The 26,893-nt window shown below is 52.6% G+C and overlaps 1 protein-coding gene across 2 annotated transcripts in view; it reads right to left on the minus strand.

Moving 5' to 3' along the window:
- The window catches only part of Axl (AXL receptor tyrosine kinase), a 29,103-nt gene extending 8,164 nt beyond the window's left edge, over positions 1-20,939 (minus strand). The window contains exons 1-17 of one of the 2 annotated variants that reach the window (XM_027920645.2): positions 20,683-20,939; positions 19,204-19,429; positions 18,802-18,902; positions 17,815-17,991; positions 13,322-13,402; positions 13,068-13,183; positions 9,898-10,108; positions 9,455-9,594; positions 8,727-8,877; positions 8,509-8,535; positions 6,100-6,232; positions 5,714-5,805; positions 3,060-3,155; positions 2,848-2,925; positions 1,866-1,958; positions 1,358-1,479; positions 629-738 (exon numbers count right to left, since the gene is read on the minus strand). In XM_027920645.2, coding sequence (XP_027776446.1) covers positions 629-738; positions 1,358-1,479; positions 1,866-1,958; positions 2,848-2,925; positions 3,060-3,155; positions 5,714-5,805; positions 6,100-6,232; positions 8,509-8,535; positions 8,727-8,877; positions 9,455-9,594; positions 9,898-10,108; positions 13,068-13,183; positions 13,322-13,402; positions 17,815-17,991; positions 18,802-18,902; positions 19,204-19,429; positions 20,683-20,743 — 2,015 coding nt within the window. In that variant the 5' untranslated portion in view covers positions 20,744-20,939. The remainder of the gene's footprint in view (positions 1-628; positions 739-1,357; positions 1,480-1,865; positions 1,959-2,847; positions 2,926-3,059; positions 3,156-5,713; positions 5,806-6,099; positions 6,233-8,508; positions 8,536-8,726; positions 8,878-9,454; positions 9,595-9,897; positions 10,109-13,067; positions 13,184-13,321; positions 13,403-17,814; positions 17,992-18,801; positions 18,903-19,203; positions 19,430-20,682) is intronic. The other variant, XM_027920646.2, reaches the window with a different exon arrangement.
- Positions 20,940-26,893: the final 5,954 nt, after the last annotated feature.

Here is a 26,893-nt window from a genome sequence, read left to right on the forward strand (position 1 = left end):
AGCTTAGGGTTCCGCTCCCTCTGCACCTCCTCTTACTCCCAGTTCTGGGCTATTTCCTGCCTGCTACTGCCGAGGAATCTGATTTCCTGATCCAATGTGACCCTTCCCTAAGGGCAGTCCCAGGCAAGACACTCAGCAGGGAGGGGACACAGATGGGACCTGCATGTCACACCTCCACTTTACTCACCTCGTGCTATGCACTGAGCTGTCTCCCCAACCCCATCTCTTTTGTCCTCTATTCTTCTTCAAGATATCAACTCAGGTGTCCCTGGTTGAGGAAGCCTTCCCAGACTCCCTCGATGACCTTTCCTTTTTTCTTTTTTGCAGAGATGAGGATTGAACCCAGAGGTACTCTACCACTGAGCCACATCCCCAGCACGTCCCCTTTTATTTCTTATTTTGAGACAGGGTCTCACTAAATTGCTGAGGCCTCAAACTTGCGATCCTCTTGCCTCAGCCTCCTGAGTCTCTGGGATTCCTGGACTCACCACCATGCTTGGCCCTTGCTGACTTTTCTAAATGGGTCTTGATTTCTGACCTTCCCTGAAGGGTCCCGCCCTCTTTCATCCTAGGAAGGAGGGTGGGAGCTCTCTGAGGAAGGTGAGGATCCCCAAAGGCTTGACCTTACATGCAGTTCCTGGCGGCCAGGTCCCGGTGTATGAATCGCTTGGTACTCAGATACTCCATGCCACTGGCAATGTCTGCCATGAACTTCACCAGCATCTGAGTGGGCAGGAACTGGGGGCCAAGATGGGGGAGAGGGAGGTCATCGCAGTCCCCAAGGTCGGTCTCCTCTCATTCCTCCTTCCCTTCCCGTGCATGCCTTACTCTGCCCCAGTGATTTCCCCATGGCTTTGAGAATTAAACCCAACCCCTTTCCATAGCCTACGGGGCCCTATAGAATCTGCTCCTGCCTTTCTCTAGGATCTCCTACTGTTCTCGCCTCCACATATACGATGTGTCTCTTTCCTGGTCTTCAAACCAGGCTTGTTCTCACGACTGAGCCTGTGCCCACACTGAGCCCTGGCTTGGTCTGCTTCCTGTCCAATCACCCTGTGCCCCACAAGCCCACTCTTCCTTCAAGGCCACCTCTTTAGCTGAGGCCTTCCCAGTCTAACTGAATCCATTCACTGGACTCCTTATCATTCATTCTTCTGCATTTCCTGCCTAGCACCTAAGTTATCTTGGTTATGTGTTCCTCAGCTTGTTTATTGCCTGGTCTTCCCGCTGGAAGACAGGCTCCGTGAGGGCAGGCTCGGGGTCACAGTGATCTTCCCCGGGGTGTGAGCAGTGCTGGGTACCTGCTAGGTAGGTGTTCCATGAATACTTGAGGCCTGGAGGATTAAATGCCCCTTACCACTGGCTGGTCCCCAAGCCGAGAATAAAGGAGAAAACTGTGCAGGTCTCCGTGTTTCATGAATGGCAAGATGACCACAGGTGCTGGAAAGCCTTCTCGTTCGGAACCTTGGAAACAGACGCCTGGGCGCCACCCCCCCAGGAAGCTCCTGTCACTCCCACTGGACAGGAGGGGAAGCCAAGACCTCCTCCTAGCGGGCCGCATCCTCTTCTGCCTCCCCCTCAAATCTTGCCTCCATATGTTTGGGGGGTGGGTAGCAAGGACAGGAGCTTCAGAGAAGCCATTTCTAACAGAGTTCCCAGGGATGTTTCCGGAGCCCTCCTGGGGACCTCAGCTATTTCTGGGAATGGTCAGAGGTCACATTCCAAGCTGAGGGAGAAGAGGAGGGGGGATGCGTTGATCCTAAAGGCGCAGGGAGCGGGGAGCCTGGAGACTGACCTTTCTAGTACCAGAAGGAGGGCTCTTCCCTCGGGTTGGCCTCGTGGGAATGGGTCCCTCCGTCACTCACCAATGAGCCTCATGACGTTGGGGTGGTCGAATTCCTTCATGCACACGGCTTCACTCAGGAAATCCTCCAGCTCTGATCTTGTGCAGATGGCAACTTGGGGGAGAAGATCAGGTGAAAGGGGGTGGGTCATCCTTCCCTCCTCCTCCTATCATTGTTGTCATTATCATCGTCATTGTCACCATCACCATCATCGTCATCATCTGATTTCCATCAAACAGATGTTCTAACTCATCGCCCCATTTAAAAGATGAGGAGACCAAGGCCCCAAAAGTTTAAGAAACCTGCCTGAAGGGCTCACGTGACTTAGAAACCAACAGGCAGAGTTCCAACCCAGGCAGCCGGGCACCTTGCTGTCTTCCCTCAGACGAGGGAAGCTCAGAGAGGCAGTCCCTAGCCTAAGATCGCACAGCTGGTAAAGGAAGCATCCAGCTGACCTGGACCTGCCTGTGCTCTGCTACCTATGGGTCACAAAGGGACGATCCTAAAACTGCATTTCCCAGGCTCCCACGGAAGGGATTCCCTGCTGGGGTTTGCCAACTGGCAGGGGGAGGGAGACGGGGAGGAACCAGCACAGTTCTCGCTCTTTCTGCTCCTTGAATCCCCTTGGTGGAAGCTGTCTGTCCCCTGTGTTTACAGCTCCCACAGGCGGCCCCTAACTCTGTGTTCCCATCTTCTTCCGGATGCTCCCGGCCACGGCTCTGGTAACACCCTTCCTCCCTCAGCCCTTCAGGCCTAGGGGTGGACGTGACGTCCAGCTGCTGCTGCTGATGTCCAGCTTGCCTCCCTGCTCCAGCCGTTCCTCCAGCCCTTCCTCGGCTGCGGGAGTAATGTCCCCAGGTTGGATTCTTTCTATTGAAGTACCTGGCAGGAGCTCCATTCCCCGGCTATAAACACTGACTTTTCTGCTCTCCTGGGGCACAGGGAAGGGGCCTGGCATCGGGGATGGGCGTCCCCAGGTGTGCACACGCATGCTCAGACTCACTCTTCATGGTCTTCACAGCCACCTTGAGGATGGAGTCGTCCTGGTTGAGCTGGCCCTCCATCACAGCTCCGAACTCCCCTGTGGAGGGCGGGAGGAAGACACTGACCTGGGGGAGTGGTGGGGGCATGGGGACTGTATTTCCTGGAGCTGGGTGGGGGCGGGGAATTGAAAGACCCCAGGGTTCAGGAGATGCGTGCATAGGGAGGACTCACCTTCTCCCAGGGTCTTCCCCAGGGCCACCTTATGCCGGTCCACCATCACGTCCCGCAGCTTCTCCTTCAGCTCCTCGCTGATGCCCAGGCTGTTCACTGCAGGGAGGGTGGGCGGAGCCATGGAGTGGGCTGCCCTCCAGGTGGCCCTCGCCAGCAGGGATGTGCCCTTGGTTGAGACACTGAACTACTTCTGCTTTGATTCAGAATTAGCTACTGCCCTGGACATCCCGCCTCCCCAGCCCAGCTCCTCTGACGACACCCCACAGTGGCAACTATGGGAGTAAAATGTGGCCACAATTTTGCTCCGGTGTGTACCACAATTGCTCTGCTGTACCAGTTATTAAAAATATTTCTTTTAGCTGGGCGAGATGGGGCACTCCTGTAATCCCAGCAGTTCGGGAGGCTGAGGCAGGAGGATTACGAGTTCAAAGCCAGCCTCAGCAAAAGCGAGATGCTAAGCAACTCATTGAGAACCTGTCTCTAAATAAAATACAAAATAGGACTGGGATTGTAGCTCAGTGATCAAGGGCCCCTGAATTCAATCCCTAATACCACCCCCCAATTATTTCTTTTAAAGAGGAATTCAGAAATTCCCAGCACAAAGAAATGGCAAATGTTCAGGAGATGACAATGGTAATTATCTTGACTTCAACACTCCACATTGCACACCTGTCTCCAAGTTTCCCCGGCACCCCATAAGTACAATCATTATGTGCCCATCACAAAGTAAATAAGCAAATAAGTCCTCATATAAAAGACATTATCAGGTAGCACACCAGACATAATATTCAACTAAAATTTATAAGAGATATGAAAATATTTGGTAAATCGATATTAAACATTATTTTTTAATTATTTCTTTTTATTGAAGTATAATCCGCACATAAATTTTAAGTGAGCAGCTCAATGGATTTTCACAAATTCATTGTGAACATCACTGTAAAACCAACACTCAGGTCAAGAATAGGACATGACCTGTTTTCCTGGGGCATCCACTTTCTTTCTTTTTTTTTGGTACTGGGGATTGAATTCAGGGGTGCTTAGCTCTGAGCCACATTCCCAGCCCTTTTTATACTTTATTTTGAGAAAGAGTCTCGCTAAGTTGCTTAGGGCCTCGCTGAGTTGCTTAGGGCCTCGCTAAGTTGCTAAGGCTGACCTTGAACTTGTGATCCTCCTGCCTCAACCTCCCAAGCCACTGGGATCACAGGCGTGCATCCCCGGCTAAAACTGATAGATTTTTAAGACACAGGAACACACAAGCACTCATCCATCAGCAATTGAGGACATCACAGCAGGTCAGGGAGCCTCAGGAAAACGCCCTTGAATGTTCACCAGAGGAGCATGCAAAAGGGCAAATGACATCTTGGTATTATTATGAAAACTGTTTTGACCCCAGGCCCCCTGCTAGGTCTCAGGGACCCCAAGGGACCAGAATCACACTTTAGGAACTGCCTCTGTGTACTATTCCGTTAAATTACTGCAATTCTGTCTCTTCTTCTTCCTTCTCCTCTTAGATAAATGTCTTTCCCAGCCCTTTCCAAACATCCCCCTGGGGCCTGCAGCTGTGTGTGAGATCAAGACCTCCCTCTGTCCCTCATTAGCTGTGACCTCTATGGTCCTCAGAAAGTTCTATAAGCTATGATTCTATGATTTTCACCAATAGAATTGCCGGAATTCCGGCTGCAGCAAAATAACCGGGGGGTGACGAACGACTTGTGCAGATTGATACAGCAGGAGTAGGAGCCGTTTATTGCAGGACAGGAGCAGTATTTATACATTCCACACAGCTTATCTAATTAGCATAAACTAGTTACATCAGTCAACCAATAAGGAATCTCCACACTTAATGGCTCGCTTTTGTTACTTCTCAAACCACTCCCTCTGGCATTTTGCCAGGCACCATCCAGACTTGTTTATGAACTTTAACATTCCCCTGGCAAAATGCCAGGTGTTATTTTGACTTGTTTACAGACTCTTAACAAGAATAGTGATGAGCACATCATTTTTCAGGCCAAAATCGATTCTATCTCCCTAACATTCTATGAGTCTAAGAGGCTGCACAGCATGGTAGTTATGTATACAGACTTCAGAGCGCAACAATCTGGGTTCAAATCCCAGCTATCCAACTTACAAGCTGTGTGGCTTTGAGTCACTTATTTAACCATTCTGTGCCACCATTTCCCCACAGGTAAGTACCCATGTCCTTGAGTGGTTGTTAGGATCAAGGGGGCGATATGTGTAGAATCCTTTGAGTGGCACCTGTCACATAGGACGTGCTAGGCTAGGCTGTCATATCACCATCACCATCACGTCTCCTCACGGTCCTTACCATCATCACCTCCAGCACTGTCCCTATCACCAGCTCATCATTTTCACTGTCACACTCTTCATCATTATCATCACCATGCCCACATTATTCCAAGATCTTATGGCTCTGAGGTCTGGTGATTTGAAGACCAACTGTGTCTAAGATTCTATTAGCCCAAAGCTCCGTATGGTTCCACAATTCCGCTCAGGGACTGTTGTTCTAACACTCCAGTATCCAAAGGCCTTCAGAGATTCTTCTCTCACTCACCTACAGAAGCTCTGAATACCCAGTTCTCTATGGTTATTTTAGTTCCAGGCCAGCGCAGGGAAGCACAGAGTCTACTTACGGGTGGCTTCGGTGGTCCGGCGACTGTAGGACTTGCGCGCACGGTACCTGACTACGAGTTCACCTCTCTCCCCTGTTGGCTCAAACACCTCTCTGGGGAAATGGGGAGAAACCTGTAAATCATGCGGACCCCACTCCTTCCACCAGTGGCTAAAGCAGGCACCATCCCAGACCCGAGCCCTCTGTCCCTGTGCTCCAGCGTCTGCTGAGCACATCTTGGACTGCTCCCTTCGGCCCTCCATCCATCCCCCAGGCCTCCTGGCTCTTGTTCCGATTCTTGGTCCTCTCTCTTCCCACACCAGCCTCCTCACTGGCCTCCCGGCCTCCCAGCTTCAGTCCATAGAAGCCTCCAGTCCACAGAAGCCTCCCCATGGAGCGCTAACTCACCCATAGCGGGTCTCCTTCTTTCGCTGGTGGACAAGGAACAGGGCCAAGATGAGGACACAGGCAGCAGCCACAATTGCTCCCAGCAGTACATACCACCAGCGCCACGAGAAGGCAGGAGCTGGGGGTTCACTCACTGTCAGGAGGTATGGGGGACAGGTCATGGCTGAGGTCCTGGATCCAGCTCCCTGGGACCCAAGGATGGGATGTGGGAGGAAGGCAGGAGGCATGGACAAAGCTGTGGATGTCCTTGCAAGGGATGGAGACACCTGCAAACCCAGGAACACTGCTAGGCGGGGCTAAGCGGGGCTGGGCGGGGCATGCAATGGACACGGTATGTCTGTTAAGCACAAAGAGTGAGAAACTTGCAGGATGGGTGAACTTAGAGTAGGATGAGTTCTTGAGGAATGTGTAATTAGTGCAATGAGTGCGAGGGGAAGACAGATGCATCCAGAATGGGCTGCAAGGATGCAAGGAGGGACGGATGGACACGGATGGACATGGCAAATCTGAAGCAGTCCAGGGGTGTGTGTGTGTGATGGTGGTGCAAGATGCTGGGCTTGGGGGTAGAGAACAGGTGAGTGGGGAAGAGAATTCCTGTAGCACAGGATAGTGCGAGAGGTGTGTGCAGGGCGTGCGGAAGGAGTATGGGGACAGAAAACTAGGGAACATCTCTGAATAGTGTTCAGAGTGAGTACAGAAAGCGAGAATAAGAGTGAAATGAGTGAGCAAAGGGGTGTGGTGAGTGCGCACAGGGGGACAGCTGTTAGTTTTTTATATATGTATTTTTTTTAGTTGTTCATGGAACTTTATTTTATTTTTTTCTTATGTGGTGCTGAGAATTGAACCCAGTGCCTCACACGTGTTAGGCAAGTGCTCTACCACTGAGCCCCAGCCCCAGCCCCAGCTGTTAGGTTTTTTTTTGTTTTTGTTTTTGTTTTGGTACTGGGATTGAACTCAGGGGCACTTAACCAACCCTTTTTCATATTTTATTCAGAGACAGGGTCTCACTGAGTTGCTTAGTGCCTCACTAAATTGCTGAGGCTGGCTTTGAACCCACAATCGTCCTGTCTCAGCCTCCTAAACTGCTAGGATTACAGGCATGTGCCACTGCGCCCAGCCAGCTGTTAGTTTTTGACACAAGGAAGGAGCCTTGATTTTTGAGGATGTAACTTCAGCGTGAGTGGAGGGCACAGTGATCATGGCATGTGAGTAGGATGGGACAGGTGTGTAAAAGGGCGGAAGGATTAGTCAAGAATTTCTGTGTGTGCGTATGTGTGTGTGTTAAAATGGGTTCAGATTGGTGGGGGTGAGGGGGTGACATCTAAGGAGCGTGGGATGAACTGTGGGTTGTAAGTTTTCCAGTGTTTGCAACATGGAATACATGGTGAGTGGGTTCCAGGTTTACAGAGCTCGTGAATGAGAGGAGAAGATGTGTCATGGGCTCGGGAGGTGTGTGTAAGGAGGGAAGGAACATGATGGGATATAGAAGGAGGGTGGAGTGCGTGTGGAAAGAATGTGTGAAGAAATATGGAAAGGCGTGAGAGAGTGTTCAAGGATAGTGAGTTGACTTACAGATGGTGGACTGTATTAGTGTCAGGGTACAATACATGTAGGAGGAATGTTCAAGAATCATTGGAGAAATATTTGAGAGGATGGATGTATGGAGGACACCCCATTCATCCATCCATTGGTCCATCCTTCTGTCCATCCATCCATCCATCCATCCATGCACCATCCATCCATCTATCCACTCATCCATCCATCTATCCATGCATGCATCCATCCATCCACCTACCCACCCACCAATCCATGCATCTATTCATTTACTCACTCATCCAAACATCTATCCTTTGATCTGCCCATGCATCCATTCATCCATCCATATACCCATCCACTCTCTATCCTTCCTCTACTAATCCACCCACCCACACAGCCATTCATTTACTCACTTATCCTGCCACCTATCCTTTCTTCAACCTGCCCATGCCTTCATTCACCTATCCAAGTACTCATTCACTTTCCATATACCCACCCACCCATCCATTCAACCACCATCCACCCACCCATCTGTCCACTCATCCATCCATCCACCCATCCGTCCATCTGTCCAACCATCCATCTGTCCATCTGTTCATCCATCCATCCATCTGTCCACCCATCCACTCATCCATCCATCCATCCATCCATTTATCCATCATCCATCCATCCATCTACCATTCACCAAGTACCTACAAAGCGCTGGGCCATTCTAGACACCTCCATCAAGGACCACACAAACCCAAAAAGCAGAGGGTTCAAGTAATGAGTTTAAGAAACATGAAGAGAATGTGTCAAGAGTACATGAGTGGTGACTGACCCCTCACTGGGTGTTGAGGGGACGGAGGGAAGAAGAGGTACAAAAGCCCTTACCCAGCTGGTGGATTGGCTGTCCTTGCCCTGTGAGGAGAAAGGACAGAGGGGAGACATGCTCAGAGAGGGCTCGCATGAGGGAGTGAGGGAGGCTTCCAATGGGACTCGGCTGGGGTAACACAAACACAAAACGTACAGGGAGCAAGTCAAGGCCATCAAGGAGAGGCGAGGTCCTTGTGGGTAGATTGCAGGGGGGCTGAGCATGGCTTTGTAGTTACCTGGGCGCCAGGGTTCCAGGGGCACAGGGAGGCTCCAGGGCCCATCCCCAGCAGCGGTGTAGGCTGCCACAGACACCGTCAGGTTAGGCACAGCCCCGTCCCCCCGCAGTTCCAGGGTCACCTCTTGCTTTAGCCCTACATCCATTAGCACCTAGGAGGTCAGAAGTGGCATTAGAGCAGAACCCAGGCCCCCAACTCAGGACTGCACACTTGGCCTCAACTCCATCTCTTTCTCCAAGCCCTCTCTTCCCTCCTTACCCCTGGCCAGTGGAACATTAGCTGCGTCAGGCAGAGACTTTTATCTGCTAACTCTCTACCATGTCCTGGATTCCTTAGCACCGTGCTAGGTGCATGGCACTGCTCAGTCAATGTGAAGAACTGGATTTTCACGTTCATCTCTCTAACTCCTTCCAATTCCCATCCTATCTGCCTCCACCACCCGGGGTATTACGAACTCAGGTAGTACCTTTGTGCAAATTAGGAAAATATGCCTCTTCCTCAAAAGGCCATATGGCTACTGGCTGTAAAACTGTTAGAATACTGAAATGCTTTTGCATTGGGTCATATATAGCCATTCCCTAATCTCTGCCTTGGATCTCCTTTTGCTGCCCAGAATGTTCTGCACCAAGTGTGGTATCTCTGTAGTTTTAAGCCGCGCAAGGGTCTGCCTTCTTCCCATCTCCCTCCTCCCCCAACCATTCCACCCACGCCCAGCCAGCAGCACCCACCTCTGGGGTGTCCTGGCCTCGATACGCCAGCCGGTACCCTAACAGGGTGCCCTGCAGGGGCGCCCTTGGCTCCTGCCAACACACGAGGGCCTGGCTCCCATTCCGCATGGCGCTAACGTTCTCAGGGGGACCCAGGGGCACTGGAGGACAGGGAAGAGGGGAAGCTGGCACCCCCACCTCTTTCTGACCCCCGCCCCTGTTCCCAGGAATTGGAGGCAGGGAGCACAGGGTACACGCGCAGGCAACCCGAGCAAGCCTCCTGTGAGCGGAAGCACAGGGCAGAGATCTGGGAGAGATGCCAGTGGGCAGTGCCGAGGGGTCAGGCACTGGACAGGAGGGAGACTGAGGCCATGTGGGGCAAGGGGGTGAGAGGGGACGCTCTGGGGGAACTGGTGCAAGCAAAGTCTAGTGGGCGGGGCCATGTCCCTCCCCAACCCTCTTACCTCCCTCTGGTGTCTCCACGGGGAGCCAGTGGGTCCAGGGTGAGGGGCCCTGGCTGCTGGTGCAGGACACCCGGATATGATAAGGGGTGTGAGGGTGGAGTCTGCTCAACCGAAGCTGGTGGGGGGGCACAGATGCCTGCAAGATGAGGGGCTCCTCCGGGGGGTCCGGCTCTCCCAGCCAGACACCCACCCTGTCGTCTGACAGCACAGCCTAAGGAGAGGGAAAGGGGTGAGGCCAGGACGCCCACGCAATCACGCACAGCAGTCACGCCCCTCTCAACCGTGGCATCCTAGCACAACCACACAACTTTGCAAGGGTGTGAGTGTGTGTGTGTGTGTGTGTGTGTGTGTTGCAGCTCCATCTGGGACAATATGGACACCTAGATTAGCAAAGCAAAGAAACCATGGAGGTAGATGATGTGGCTCTGTCAAAAGCCACCTCTGCTAAGACTCTTCAAGACTCTTTCCCTTTCTGAGCCTCAGTTTCCTTATCTGGAAAATGAGCAGATTTGAGGTCCCGTTCTAAGCTTCTAGAGCTGAATTCCCTGTTTTGTTTTTGTTTTTGGTACCAGGGATTGAACCAAGCGGGCTTAACCATTGAGCCACTTCCCCAGGCCTTTTTATTTTTTTATTTAGAGACAGGTTCTCACTAAATTGCGTAGGGCCTTGTTAAGTTGCTGAGGCTGGCTTTGAACTCACGATCCTCCTGCCTCTACCTCCCAAGTTGCTGGGATTACAAGTGCATACCACCAAGCCTGGAGAATTCCCTGATTTTTAAAAAGTTATCTTGAACTAGCTGGGTGCACTGATGCACGCCTGTAATCCCAGCCACTTGGGAGGCTGAGGCAGGAGGATCACAAGTTCAAGGCCAGCCTCAGCAACTTAGGGAGATCTTGTCCAAAATAAAAAAATAAAGTGGGCTGGGGATGTGGCTCAGTGGTAAAACAACAATTCCTAATAATACTGGAGGGAAAAAAAAAAAAAAAAAAAACGTGTAACAGTGGCAATTTGCAGGTTGACTGGATGCATACAGGCATTCAGGAGATGACCTGTGCACACAATGTGCTTGTCACTGTGATTGGATGTGTGTGGGAGGCTGTCTGGCAGCAAGTGTCCAGCACTGCACACCCTGCACAGCTCTACAGGTTCTTCGTACATCTACCCAGGCCCCTGCTTAAGGATGTGAGCCCTGAAGCCAGATTCCTTGGGTCTTACGTCCTGCCTTGGACATTATTTGCTGTTTGACAAAAGGTGAATGTCTTAACTTCTCTGAATTAGTTTCTGTCTCTAGAAAATGGGCCCCTGAGTCTCTACTTGCCAGGGTGTAAAGTCTAATGACACAATGCACGTCGAACAGGTCTGAATATCATAATAGCAACAGCAGCATTTCTCTTTTCCCTTTTCTGGTGCTGGGAATGGAACCTAGGGCCTTGATCATGCAAGGCAAGTGCTCTGCATTTCTTGGTACCATGGAGGGATCAGGCTCCCCGTTCAGCACCTTCCTGGATGAACCCACTGACTTCTCTGTTCTCATTCCCATTCTACTGATGAGAAAGCTGAGATCCAGAGGGGTTTGGGAGCCTGTCCAAAGTCACACAGTCCTCCCAGGGGAAGATGGCACCGCCGGGAGACCCAGGGACGAGGCAGGCCGATGGTGAGTAGCAGGAGGGAGAGGCTGTCCCCATGCCTGCTCTCTGACCCACCGTGACAGAGGGAAGAGGAAGCTGTGCCAGGACAAAGGGGAGAGGGGCTCAGCAGCCAGACCCACTCCTACTTCTCTTTTTCCTGGGATGGCCATGGCCCTCCCCCAGAGCCATTCAGCCCCAGCCTGAGCACAGCAGGAAGTGAGACCTGGAGAGGGAAGAGGACACACTTCTGCTTTCCTGGGGACACTTGATGGATGTGGGTGGGGATGCAGCTAATGGCTGACCTGGCCTTCGAGGTCTCCCATGTTGGGCTGCCCTATGGCACTGAATCATAGCTTCATCCTTCTAGCCGTGGGCATGGGCGTGGGGGCGGGGTCACATTCCCTCTGTGGCCCCAGTTCCTTACCTTGAAAAGGGCAAGATGAACAGCTGCTCACTTCCCGGGTTAAAATGGCACGAAGAAAAGGCTGGGCCCAGAGCAGTGCAAGAAAGAAGACAGGCAGGCAATTCCCAAATAATCAGGTACTGGCTACACAGCATCATTTGGGATTAGAGAGACAGGGTTTGAATCCTGCCTCTGCCACTTTCTGCCTGTGACCTTGGGTGAGTTGCTTAACATCTCTGAGCCTCAGTTTCTTCATCTGGAAAATGGGTATATCCACAGACCCTCCTTCACAAACACATGAGGGGGTGTGCATGAAGCCATAGCACAAGGCCCAGCACACAGCTGTCTTTCAGTGGGTCATCATTGACTACTGTCGTCTGGCAGCCACCATCCAACCCTCATCTCCAACTTCTGAACCTCAGGGAAAGTCAGACCAGCAGCAGGCCTGTGTTTACAGTGCTGGTGACTTGTCTGCATTTGCACCTGTGTTTTCCTTACTCTAGAGTAGGAGCAACTTCAGGGCAGCAACTGGGTCTAGCTCATCTCTATTGTCGCATATTCTTCTAACAAATGTTCCTGCTCTGTGATTGGCCTGTGTTGGGCAATAAGGAGGAGCCAGGGTGACTGACAACTCTGACCCTCCCAGAACCCACAGGCCATGATACACCCCAGACAGTGATGACCCAGAGGGGTCAGGGCTGAGTTGGGAAAGCTCAGAGTTGTGGGTATCCAGGGGTGACAGACCAGCTCCAACCTGGCTAAAAACAACAAAAATGGCTAATAGTTCATGAGGCATCTCCTTTGTTCCAGATACTAGTTTAAGTTGGTTACTTGCTTTCTCTCTATTGGAGTCTCACCATGAGCCTATCAGGTGGGTGCTACCATTATGCTTGTATTATAGATGAGAGAATGGAGACCCAGAGAGGTTAAGTGACTTGCCCAAGCTCACAAGAGGTTAATTGACTTGTCCTGCTCATTGTGGGTCTCCCCTGGAAGAATGTCAGCAGGGAGTGGAGTCAGGATTTGAACCCAGGACTCTATTTCCTTTCAATACACCAGTGGCCTGGAAGGGCTGGGGGAGGAAAATACTGGGTAGAAAGAAGCCTGAGATTGAGGTGACCAAGCTCAGGGAATCTCACCTGTAGGGTGCAATGAGTGAGAGGGTAGATGCCACTCAGGCCTGGGGTCCAAGCCACCTCCAGCTCTGTGGGCTGGCGGGAAATCAGGTGGAGGTCACGGGGCCGCTGGGGAAGCACTGTGGACAGACAAGGGGAGAGACTGACCCTGGGGATCTTTACCCAAAGCTGCCAACGCTGCCCTCTGCCTCCTGCTCGGACTCCTGGCCTCAACCCCTCCCTCAGACACCCAGCTCCCCAGGTCCCTTTTCTGTCACCTGTGATGGTGGCTGTGCGGGATGTGGTGACCCCCTTGGCATTATGGGCTTCGCAGGAGAAAGAAGATGTCTTGTTCAGGCCTAGGGAATCACATGGGAGAGGAGCCCAGTGTCAGATCTGGGAAGAGAGACTCGACCATGCCAAGCCACCCTACCTCACCCAGCCTGGCCAGTGCCAACCTGACGGGCATTTGCAAGCAGAGGGAGTGTGGGGAGGGCAGAGCTATGCATTAGGAACACAGACTCCACCCACAAACACAGGGACAGGCTGTGGGCTTCAGCCCCCCCCCCCAGGGATTCACATGGCTCACACACTTGCTCTGTCACACCCAGATAGGAACATACATACTAAGACGCACACAGAGGTACACACAGAAGCACGCCTCCTCATCCATACTCCCACGACACATTCAAACACACAAAAACAGCTGGGCATGGTGCCACATGCCTGTAATGCCAGTGACTCAGGAGCCTGAGGCAGGAGGATCGCAAGTTTGAGGCCAGCCTCAGCAACTTAGGGAGGCCCTCAGCAATTTAGAAAGACCCTGTCTCGAAATAAAAAATAAAAAGCCTGGGGGTGTAGTTCAGTGGTAAAACGCCCCAAGTTCAATCCCAATACTGCAAAAACAATGACAACCAGACACACAGAAACACACACACAGGCAGGCACACACAGACACAAATACACACACTCATATACATGCACAAACTGATTTAGACGGACGTGGAGGTATATACACAAGACAGACACATGCTTAGGATGTGGCTGTGTGCACACAGACAAGTGTTTGTTCATTGGTAAGTGGGCCTCCTGTCCACCCCCTTCTCCTTGCTCAGTCTGATCACTGGCCTCTGGTGTTTCTGGAATACACACCTGGGAAGCGTGTTCCTGCCCTGGAAACAGTACTCGCTTGAAACAGTCTTCCCACAGGTCCATATGCCCCCCTCCCTCCTTCCTTCATTTGATTCTGAAATGATACCTGTTATTCTGCTCCATGGCTTTGCATGTTGCCAAGTGTCCTGCTCATTGTGGGTCTCCCCTGCGAGAATGTCAGCTCCAGGGAGGCAGGTTGTGTGTGGGTTTTGGGGTTGTTTTTTTTTTTTTTTTGGTACCAGGAATTGAGGTACTCAGAGGTGCTTAACCACTGAACCGCATCCCCAGCCCTTTTTATTTTGAGTCAGGGTCTTGCTATGCTGCTGAGGCTGGCTTTGAACTTGTGATCCTCCTGCCTCAGCCTCCTGAGCCACTGGAGTTACAGGCATGCACCATGGTGCCTGGCTAGTTGTGTTGTTTTGTTCCCTGCTGTCAGGGTGGCCAGCACACAATAGGTGCTCCATAAATGTTTGTTGAGTGAATGAATTTGTGTGTACAACAGTGAACACATGAGCATTTCTGAGTATGTATGTGGACAAGTACCGCATAATTCTGTGGGTTAGGAAGTTAACGTGTCTTGAACAACTGTTCAATGTCTCTACACTTGTAGGCACCTTTGTGTGCACAGGCACACATACCTGTCACTGTTACCCATAAACATGTGCACACATAAAGACACACAAACACATGGATACCCAGTGCGCAGCTATACAACACACACAGATGCACAATGTCGGGGGTGGGGGGCAGGATGTGCAGAGGACCAAGTTTCCAGCCTGCTCTTCGGTGTGCTGTCTGCGTGGGTGTGTGCGTGGCTCAGCGGCTCTGGGGACAGCTGTCCTGCTGAGCTCCGGGTGGCTGCGTGCGTGCGTCCGTTCCCACCAGTTCCCACCCTCGGGTCCGCTCTGGAGGGCGGCCTCTGTCCCCAGACACAAAGTTTCCTTTTTTCCGTCAGCAGAGGGAGTGGATTAGGGGAAAGTCACAGAGGCCGGAAGGGGGTGGGCAGGGAAGCGCCCCGCGGCGGCTGCCCAGTTGCCGTCCCGGCCAAGGTCAGGTGCCCGGGCCCCCGCCGCCCCCGCCGCCCCCGCCATCGAGAGGAACAAGACAGCCCAGCGGCCGGGCGGGGGAGCTGGGTCGGCTCCAGCCACCTGGCACGTGGGGGCCGCCAGAGTCAGGGCGCAGGAGCTGGCGGGTGGATGAGCAGCTCCGGGCGAGGGGGTTCTGGAGCCGGGTCCAGTTCCGACCGCAGCATTCCTGCCCCCGCGTGAGTCACCGGGGCGCCCCCCCACCCCGGCACTTCCGGCTGGCCTGGGGGCCTGGCCGGGGACCCCTCTTTCCAGGCCCCAGTGGCTGCACCTTGAGGGAGGGAGACAGGAGGGACCAAGGGGTCTGGGACCCCCCTCCCCACCAGCAGGCTCTTTCCTACTCCAGATGTGCTTTCCAGATGTACTGCCTCCCTCTTTGCTCCCCCCCTCCAATCCTTTTCCGAGGGAAGGAGAAGGATGGAAGGAGAAAGAGGACACACCCTGAGTAGGGACAAACTGACAAAATTCCTAGACAAGGCACCTCCCCCCCCCACACACAATGAATCACGCCTAACACACAGGGGCCGTTTTTAGCGCTCAGGCATACACAAAAAACTCAACATTGGCTAAGCTACTCGGATTCCCAGGGCTGATGCTTGTCCCAAACACTCAGTGACACAAACGCACAGTGACTTACTCATAAACACACAGGGGCTGATACTGACGCACATACACAAATGAGTCAACGTTAGGACAAACATAAACACACAAGCACATGTGCACACATTAATCACAAACATCTAACAACAGAATATATGTGGGGTTCGGCGCTTTGGAACACCAACCTCCCTGGGTATTGAGATACACACTCCAGACAACAAGCACACTGAGGCTGGAGAGGGAGAGATTGACCTGCCCCCACCTCCAGCCCCACAGCCACACCTTCATCTGTGCCAAAATAGCCAGACACATTCAGGTTGCTTCACATCCATGGAGATGAAGGGTGTTACGAAAAAGAGTTGTGCAGACGCAAAGGCCTGTTATAGATGCGCAAGGAGGGAGACACTGCGGCGGACACACGGTTGGCACAGGTGTGCAGATGCACACTGGCTGGAGGGTACCCTGGATTCAGCCCCCAAGAGGCAGCTGGGCCAATCAATACATGCAGGGAGACCAGATGGAAGTAGATCTCAGACCTAGGACTTAGTGGTGACAGACTCATGACAGCCCACTTACCCTCTGACATACAGAGACATCCATGGACCTGCATCTATAACAGCCAATAGGAAACACACCAACTTATCCCCCAACACATCCTGATTCCACAGGGGGACAGAAGCCCACACCAGGACGCACTCACACCTATAGATGCACACCTGTGAGCAGACACTATCACATCCACACAGAGAGTGTGCACAAAAGCCACAAAACACACTTACAGCCCTCCCCGCACTCCATGCACACAGTCTCAACAGCTGTGAACACAGAAACACAAAGAGGGATGGACACACCACTCAGTGTAGGTGTCTGTCCTCATAGCTGCACACTGATACACACAAGACCCTCTCATACCTCTCCTCCCTCCCTCTCTCCCTCCCTCTCTCTGTCTCCCTAAGCCTCTCCCAGGTCCTGCCAGGCTGACTCAGGCCCCTACCCGCCACTTGAGCCATGGGCCGAGTCACCTCTCTGGGGGGCCAGCATGGTCACCACAGCTTCCTTGCACACTCAGGGCCTCAGGAATGCTGAGAATGTGACACCTCCTTCACCCCAGAGACCACTCCTCACCCCACAGAGGGAAGCAGCAGGTTGGCCTAGGGAAGTGCCTCCCCTGACTGAGCTGACCCATCTGTGTGCCTGTCTCTCCTCCCTCCATAAGGGGGAAGCCCATATCCAAGTTCCCCCAGTTCTGCCTCTGACTGCCATGTGACCCCCAGCAAGATGCCCCTTCTGTGTGATGCAGGAGAGGGTCACCCAGAAGGAGGGCTTTCCACCACTTGTCCTGACTTTCTCCATCTTGGCTCATCTCTGTGAACTCTTATCTCTCCTTGCATCTCTCATTCTGTCTCTTTGTAATTAACTTTCTCTATCTCCCATTTCCCCTTCCTTCTTCTTCAAAAAGATCTCTTCCCCTTGACCAAGGTCATCAGGGCTCTTCAGGGCTGGAGGTGGACAGGTTGTGTGTGTGGGGGGTGCAAGACAGGAGGGGACATTGGTTCCGGTGGCCTGCTTGGGTCAAGGGCTGACAAAGGGGCACCAGACCCACACACTTGGACCACAGAACAGCTCAGAGGAAACCCAGGACAAAGAATGCTATTCAGAGAGAGGCAGGGGTGAACAGAGGGAGAGGCAGAGAGACAGACAGAAAGACATGTGCTCAGAGAAACAGTGAGATAGGCACAGAGAAGCAGGGAGCTGGAGAAGGCACAGAAAGAGGCAGAGGGAGGCACAAGAGAGAGACAAGGAGACAGAGGCAGAACACCGAGATGGGGGACAGTGGGGGCAGATACACAGAGGCCGAATGTGAAGGGCTGTCTTGCCCCCACCTCCACCTCGCCCGGCTTCTCCACTGACCTGGCCCGTGTTCCCACACTCACCTGGGACATGCAGGTTGTGCTGGGGGCTGTGGGCCATGTCCAGGCTCAGGGGGACAGCATCCTGGAGCCAAAGTAGATTCACAGGTTCTGGGGGTCCCTGGGCCCAGCAGCTCAAGTTGAAGGGGGTGTTAGCTGTCACAATCCTGTCTTCCGGCTCTTCCAGGAAGTAAGGCAGGCCTGTGGGGAGGGCGGTGGATCCCTCTGAACCTCCCAGGTGTCTGAGCCACTTCTAAGATGGTGAGTGAGGCTTTGGACATCAGACTCACCTTGCAGGGTCTCTTGCCAACCCCCATGTCTGAATCCTCGGGACACCTGAGCCTCCTTTAGATGACTGACCCAGGATACATAAGCCCAATACCTGATTCCCCTTATGCCTGACCCCCAACATACCTGAGCCCCTCATGTTTCTTTTCCCTCCCTCCCTCCCTTCCTTTGTGTGTACATGTGTGTGCGCATGCACTGGGGATTGAACCCAGGGGTGGTCTAACTCTGGGCTACATCCCCAGCCCTTTTTTAAATTTTCTGAGACAGGATCTTGCTAGGCTGCTGAGGCTGGCCTCAAAATTGCAATCCTCCTGCCTCAGTCTCCTGAGTAGCTGGGATTACAGGCTTGCACCAACACACATAGTTGGTGCATATCTGATTCTCTTTCCCACAATGTGTAACTCCTCATCTCATCTTACTGATGGGGGAACTGAGGTCCCTGGAGATGGGAAAGACAGTTAAGTCACCTGCCTCTGACTCCTTACCTAACCCCAGAATGTCCTACTCCAAGCATGTCTGCCCCTCAGGACACCCAACAACTCCTAAGATGTCTTCTCCCCAAGATCATATAATCATAGTCCCTCAAACCTGCTCCCCCATAATTGTGGACTCACAGTTTCCTGACCTCTGAAGATCTCTGACATTCCTAGGCTGTATGTCCCCAGGGGCCTTGAGTCCCCCAGCACCCTCTGATCCCTCAGAACCTATGACCCAAGGACTCACCTTCCAGCCCTATGTAGCCAGGCTGGGACATGAAGGTCTGTCCGCCCAGAGCCACCGCACACTGGTACTGTCCGGCATCTGTAAGCTGCAGGGATTCGATTCTGGCAGAAGAGGAGGGATGGAGAGGTGGGGGTCAGAGTTGAACATTGGCAAAGGTCACCAGAACTGGGAGGGGGCCTGGACTGAAAACTCACAGGGAGGATGAAGTAGACACTATTTTTAATTCATTTTACAGAAGAAGAAAGTGAAACCCCGAGGTCAAGTCACCAGTTCAAGCCACACAGCCTGCAAGTGGTCAAGCTGGGATTCCAGCCCAGGAAGGGCCTCTTCATCCTCTGCTTGATGGAGGGGGGTGTAGACGGAGGTGGGGAGAGGCTTGTAGGGGGAGGGGTGACTGCACACCTGAGTTGGCTGACCACTTTCCATTCATCGTCCCAGTCTTCGCCCAGGGGCACCTGGGTTTGGGTGCTGTCTGCCAGCTCTAGGATCTGTCCATTCTGAAGCCAGGTCACCTCCGGGGGCTCCCCCTGAACCTGGAGCTCACACCGAAGGGTCCCCACCATTCCTCGGGCACCAGTGATGTTCCCTGGACTCCCCACAAAGGGATTATCAGCCTCAGCCTTTGCTCCTATGGGGAAATGGGAATTTAGGAGTTTAGGAACCCCTAATTCCCTCCAGCTCCACAGTTTCACCCTGTCTCTGCCTGCCCACTGGCTGCCAGGACCCCGCCAGGCCTTTAGGCCCACATAGTTGTAGAGTGACCTCAGAAGGGGGTGGAGGGCCTAGGCTTGGGGGAGGATGGGAGTTTTCCCAGGGGACTGAGGTCCAGCCTCCATCCCTCCGTTGGGAAGGAGGCCCGGGATCTGGCAGCCTCCCACGCCCTGGGTTGCCTGGCAGGGGCCAGTGCCTGCCCCAAGGGTCTCTAGAGACTTCACAGATCAGGCTGGTGGATACAGGGGAAGAAAAGGGGCCAGGAAGAGAGATGGGAGAGAGAAAGAGAGAGATGGAAAGACAGAGACAGAAATGAAGAAATACCCCTCAAGAGGGGAAAAGAGGGGAGAGTCACAGAGAGAGACTGAGAAGAGAGAGAGAGAGAGAGAGAGACAGACAGGTAAGACAGACACTGACTTAGAGAACATGGAGAAGCTGGGCATCGTGGCTCACACCTGTAATCCCAGTAACTTGGGAGGCTGAGGCAGGAGGATCACAAGTTCAAGGCCAGCCTCCACAATTTATGGAGGAATTTGGCAAGACCCTCTCTCAAAATGAAAAATAAAAACGGATGGGGATGTAGCTCAGTAATAAAGTTCCCCTGGGTTACAAGGAAAGAAAGAGAAAGACAGGGAAATGAAGAGAGAGAGAGAGAGAGAGAGAGAGAGAGAGAGAGAGAGAGAGAGAATGGAGCCCCCCACAGGGGTGACAACTGGAGGCAGAAGCTCCCCAGAGAGGAGCAGACCTCAGTGGAGCCCGGACAGGTGTGGGGAGGTTGACAGTGGAAAGGGGACTCTCAGGATTCCGCCACTCCTGGGGCTTCTCTGTGGGGATCCCAGCCTGCCCTCCCTGAGCCCCCAGCTCAGCCCCTCTGCCTTGGGCTCCCTCCCTCAAATTCCCCTGTCCGGCTCCTCCATTTCTCCCGCCTGGGCCCTCCCAGTTTCTGTTTCTTGTCCTTCTGTTCCTCTCTGCCTCGTCTCTTCCCTGCGGTCTCGATAGTTCCCAGTCTCTGTTTCCCCCTCTCCTCTCTCCGAGTCCGCTCTCCGTTGTCCCAAGGAAACTCCCTAAGCCAGCCCAGCACCCCGCCACCTGCCATCCATCCCCCGCCTCCTCTCTCCACTTCCCTTGTCCCTGGGTGGGTGGCCCGGCCCGAGGGCCCCCATCACTCACCCTCGGGGGTCGCGCACCCCCAGCAGCACAGCACCAAGCACCAGGCCAGCGCCCTGCCCATCCTCCGGCCCCACCGCGCCACCGAGGCCAAACTTTCCTCCGAAGTTGCTGGGCGCCCTGCAGGGGAGGGGGCAGGGCCGGGCTGTCCCCGGCCCTCCCCCCAGCCCTGGGCTCCCCGGCTTTGGCACTGCCCGCCTGGCCCAGCGGGGCCCCTCTGCCGGCTTCGCTCCTCGGCAGCCGCCTTCTCGGTCCCCGGTCCCCGGCCTCCTCTCCTCCCAGACTTCGGACAACCCTTTCCCCGCCCCCGGCTCCCCCTCTGCCTCCGCCCCCGGCGGGAGCCCGGGGGGCCACCTGGGCAGAAAGGGGTTAACCCCGAGAGCAGGGGACCAGCCCGGTCTTAAAGGGGCCTTGGAGGGAGGCGGGGAAGGGGGACAGGGACCCTGGTGACGGCGCCCCTCTCCTGGGCCCAGAAGGCAGGAGGCTGCGCCTCTGTGCTGGGTTCTGGGCGCTGTCCCCTGGGCTCTCTGGGTCTGGTAAACATTCTTCCAGAACTCCACTCCCCTCTCAGCCCACGACGGCCCCCTGCCTCCACCCCGGGCCCGGCCCTAGCCAGGCCTCCTTGGCCCTTCATTCCCCCCTCACACTCAGGGCTCCTTGGACAAGGACACACACACACACACACACACACACACACACTCAGATGGCATTGACACAGAGCCTGGTGCAGGCAGAGGCACGCAGGGGCACGCTGCCCTGCCTGCCCATGGACACCTTCAGGCAAGTCAGGTCGGGAGCTGCCTCCTAGGGAAAGCTCAGAGACGGAAGTTCACTGCTGGGTGGGCATCCCAGGGGACACGGATGCTGACACACAGAAGCTGGACACCAGTGTGTGTGCGTTCATGGGAGCACCCCCAGACCCAAGTCCAGCTCTCCCACTAATGATGTGACTGTGGGCAAGTGACTGGCCTCCGTCCCTCAGCGTGTCCCTCTGTAAGATGGGATTAAGAATAGGGTCCAGGGAGCAGGCTAGTTGGAGGGTGATCTGGGTCAAAGTGCCTGCAGTTCCTTGCACGTGGCAATGACAGCTGACAAGGTGCCCAGCGGTTTGGACTTCTCTGTCTCTGCACTTGCGCTGCTCCCTCCCTCTGGCCTCATTGTGCATCCAGGTCCTTGCAGATCCGGGACCTGGGTATTGGCTGCCCCTGCATGGCCATTTCTGCATCCCTGTGTGTTGGGCACAGGGGGCTCTGTGTGCCTGGGAGTCTTATGTACGAGGTGGCTGGGTGCCCGACTCTCTGCCCTTGGCCATTTCTGTTTGGGTCTCCGTATCCCAACAGCTCATCATTAAGTCCTGTCTATTTGGCCTCCTGGTGTTTTTCTCTGTCCCCTTCTCTAGGCCCCCTCCTCTCCTCTTTCTCCCTCCAATCCATCTCCTCTTTAGCAACCAGAGGGATGTTTCTGAGACCCAAATTAGACCTGTTTTCCCCTTCTTAACTGTGACTCCCCTCTGCCCTTGGGGTGAGCACCTAGCTCCTCAGCAGGCCACTCAGGACCCTTCCCCATTAGTCTCCTTGGGCTGTCTCATTTGTATCCCACCTTGGTGATGGCCCCAGCATTCATCCTGCCACCCAGGCCTGAGCCTTGGGGTCCTCCTGGGCACAGCCAATTACTGATATCCATGGAGACTCAGCTCACAGACCTCTTTCCCACTTGCCCTCGTTTCTCCCTATAACCCCACCCTGGTCCAGCCCCAGTGTCTCCCACCTGGACACAGCCCTGGCCTCCAGCCTGGGCCACCAGCCTCTACTCCTTCTCCCATTCAGCAGTCAGAAGAATGTTTCCCAATCCCAAATCTAACCTTCTCCCTGCCTTGCCCCCAACCTTTTTAGACAAACCCCCTACAGAGGCCCATGAGGACCCCCTCAGAGTCCTAACCCTCCCTCTCCTTTGGTGTCTTTCACTTTCTGACCCAAAGAACCTTCTTACAGGTCTTGGAGCATCTTTTTGCAGCTCAGCTTTCTGTCCCCAACTCCTACATACCCCTCATCCATATCCCTAGGGTCCCCTCTCCACTGTATCACTACCCGGCCCCTCCCAGTATGACCTAGGCCCTTATGTTGTTCACTCCCAACATCCTGTCCTTTTTCTTTCTTTGGGGGGGGGGGTGCAAAACTTTGCATGGGTTGTCATTGTAGATTTATTTGACACAATTTTGTCTGTCTTCTTGGCTGGACTGTGGGCTCCAGAAGGGTGTAGCTGACTATACATCTAAGTTACTACTGTACTCCACTATCCTGTACAAAGCCTTGACATATAGGTGACAATAATTCTGACTTTTGGGGGGATGGAAATATGTGCAAAGTTCTGCCCCCTTGTTTAGATATATTAGGGATTTCTGCCCACCTAAGGCTCCGTAGAGCCAGCTGGAAGTGTGGCTACCTGGAGCCCGTGAGCACACTTAACTCGAGTTCCGATTGCTAGAACCTACTATGTGTGTAGTACAATTTACCTTCAAATACTTTTTTTTTTTTTGGTACTGGGGATTAAATGCAGAGGCACTCTACCACTGAGCTATATCCCCAGCCCTTTTTATTTTTTATTTATTTATTTTTAAGACAAGGTCTCACTAAGCTGTCAAGGCTGGCCTTGAACTTGTGATCCTCCAGCATCGCTGGGATTCCAGGTGTGTGCCATGATGCCCGGTAGAAATGCATTTTTTAAAAAATTATTATTTAATGAGAAGGACAGGTATAGAAGTGCCCTTTGTGTTGGGGACTGGTGCTTCCACAGTGAGCAGGACAGGGCCATGTCCTCATTGAACTCCTGTTGTAAGGAGAGGAGAAACAACAGGCACAAAAATACGTATTAGGATGCAGGATGGGACCTTGAGGAGAAATAAGGCAGGGGAGGGGACAGCAAAGAGTGGAAGTGCTATTTCAGAGAAAGGGCTGCGGAAGGCTTCAGAGGTTGTGATTGAGTCTAAGGGAAATCAGTGAATGAACACGTAGAGAAGAGCATTCCAGGCAGAGGGAGCAGCCCGTGCAGAGGCCTCCAGGTCGGCCTGAGACAGACTCAATGAACTCTGGGGAGGCCCTTCTGACTGGAATGAATGGAGGCCGGGGCAGGGGGAGGATGGATCAGGGAGGGTTCCAAGTTAACCCCTGGGAAGGCTGGGAAGGCCTCTGGTCTTTATTCTATGGTGGGAACCCCTGGTGGGACTTGAAAGGGAGAGACAGGAGCTGATCTCATTTTGTTTATTTATTTATTTATTATTATTTTTTTTTAAATAATAAATCAAACGCAGGGCCTTGTGAGGGATGGAAGCAAGTACTCTACCACTAAGCTACAGCCCCAGCCCTGGATCTGATTAAAAGATCCCTCTAGGTGAGCATGGTGGAACATGTCTGTAATCCTAGCACTCAGGAGGCTGAGGAAGGAGGATCACAAGTTCAAGACAAGTCTCAGCGATTTAGTGATACCCTGTCTCCTAAATAAACAAACAAACAAATAAATAAATGGTTGGGAATGTAGCTCAGTTGTGGAGAACCCCTGGATTCAATCCCCAGTACCTAAATATGTAAATAAGACTGGGAATATAGCTCAGTGATGGAACATGAACCAGCGTCTACCCAGAGCTCCAAAAAAGAAAAGCGAAAGGGTAAACTTCAAAGAGGGAGTAACTGAGTAGGTAGTTTTTGTTGGAGATGACGTAAGGTTTAGGTGTAGTGGGGATGGCTATTCACACATAGTGAACGTACTTAATGCACTAAATCATGTACTTTGGGTTAAAATGTTATCTATATTTTGCCACACATACAAATATATTTGAAGACTATACTAATTATTTTTACTTTGGGGTTCAATAATTCCTAGTATTGAAGCATATTTTTTCTTGATACTGAAATCATCCTCAGTCAGCTTGCTTTCTTGTCCCCCACCCCCCGCCCAGTGCTGTGGATGAAACTCAGGGTCTGGGCCTGATCTATGCCCAGTCTCTGATGTCAGTTTTTATATTGATACAGGGCAAGGTCTGTGCCTCTAAATAAATTGATTTTCTGATTTTTTTAGTTGTAGATGGACACAATACCATTATTTTGTGTATATATATTTTTTATGTGGTGCTGAGGATCGAACCCAGGGCCTCATACATACTAGGGGAGCACTCTACCACTGAGCCACAACCCCAGCCCCATGATTTTCGGGTATTTTTATCCAATTCCAAATTTCCCTGAATCTGACTTTTTTTTTTTTTAAAGAGAGAGAGAGAGAGAATTTTTAAATATTTATTTATTTTTTTTAGTTTTCAGCGGACACAACATCTTTGTTTGTATGTGGTGCTGAGGATCGAACCCGGGCCGCACCCATGCCAGGTGAGCGCACTACCACTTGAGCCACATCCCCAGCCCATCCCTGAATCTGACTTTTGAGTGCAAATGAGATCTAAGTCATCACCGTAATTTTTTTTTTAAAGGAAAAATTTTAAACTTCATTCCTTTTGGAATGTCAAAGTATTAAGAATGGTACTGTTAAATCCAATAATTTTAAAAGTGATAATATCATGGAAAATGCTTTTTAAAAAGGAAATATTAACTAACGATATAGACTTTTAAGTTTTTAGATGAACGGATGCCTGTAACGTACTTGGAGATATTTCCCTGAGCTCCATGCTCAGGTAGGTAAAAAAAAAAAAAAAAAAAAGTCACAATCTAACAAAAGGCCTGGGGGAGAACCCTGGACACAGCAGATGCTCAACTCCTTCCACTTATGCTGCATGTTTAAAAAACTGTCACAGGGGTTGGGGACTTAGTTCAGTGGTAAAATCCTTGCCTGGTATGTGAAAGGCCCTGGGTTCAATCCCTAGCACTGAAAAAAAAAAAAAAAGTGGATAAAAAAACTGTCATAATAAAATGTTGGAGGATTTGTACCCACCCAGGGATGCAAAAATAATAATAAATAAAAATTAATTAAAAAACTAAAATGCTGAGAGAGGGAATGTCCTTAATGCTTAGGCATGCATGTTCAGTTTTTTCTGGGATTTGTCTTAAAATAACTCAAGAGTGACAGATGAAATAAGGCAGAAAGTTGACGGTTCTCTTCTATTTTATTACAAAACTTGTTTTGGTTGCTGGGAATCAAACCCAGGGCCTCCTGCATGCGGGAAAACTTTCCTTAGATAATTTAAGAAGGAAAAAGATGCCTTTGGTTTCCTTGTGAAGGGACGGCAGCACAAGGGTGGTGGAAAAGGACAGTGGGGGAGGGTCTGGGCCTTGATGCCTGCGTACATCTGTTTTCAGACACTTCTCAGGGTTTGAATCCATCAGCTTTGGGCTTTCCCTGGCTGAGCAACCGGCCATCAGCCCCAGCCCTGTCCCTCCCCTTCCCTCCCCTCTCAGCCCCACATCTGGTCCTGATGTCAACAGCCAGGGTGGGCGGTGACCATGTTTTTCAGCTCCCGCCCAACCTCAGGGGAGGGGTGAACTCCCCCATCTCCACCCCTTACTCACTAGGACAGACACAGTCACACAGGCACAGTAGGCCCTGCCCTGGGCCAGACCAGGGGCCAGAGACAAACTTTTATTGCAAAATGGAGACCTTCAAGCCACAAAGAGGTCAGGTCTGGCCTCCTTCCTGGCACTGGGGGTTGGGACCTGGACCCTGCTTGGACATCTAGCCCCTTTCCAGGGCCTAATGGGGACTTTGACCACAGAATAGGGGCTGTGCGTGCGTGCGTGTGTGGTGGGAGCAGGTGAGAGTCCTCCGGTGTCCAAAGTCTGTGTGCCTAATTGCAGATCAGAAAATATTTGTATTGGAGAAAATTTACTGAAAGGGGTACTCCTAAAAGGGTGTCCCTGAGGGACAAAGGTATGGAGCTGACTGGGGACTGTGCCTCTGTAAGAGCAGCATGTCTCAGTGGGAGCCAGGAAGGTGCCATGCGAGGGCTGGCTGAATGGATCAGTGGTTGGCGTGTGTGGACAGGGGTGCTTATGAGCTTGGAGGGCAGTGAGGTCACCCAATGGAGCATACTGGGGCTGACGGGACACCCTGACTGTGGCATGACCCAGGAGGTGCATTTTGCTCTCTGTGGCAGGCACCCAGAGATGGTGGCACGGGTGTGTGAGAGCTGTGAGCATGGTGGCTGGACTCCCACATGCAGGTTGAGAGCCCAGGGAACCGTGGGTTGGCATGGGCTGCTGGGTTAGCTGGACAAGTG

This window comes from Marmota flaviventris, chromosome 18 (genome assembly GCF_047511675.1).
Source record: "Marmota flaviventris isolate mMarFla1 chromosome 18, mMarFla1.hap1, whole genome shotgun sequence".
NCBI lineage: Eukaryota > Metazoa > Chordata > Mammalia > Rodentia > Sciuridae > Marmota > Marmota flaviventris.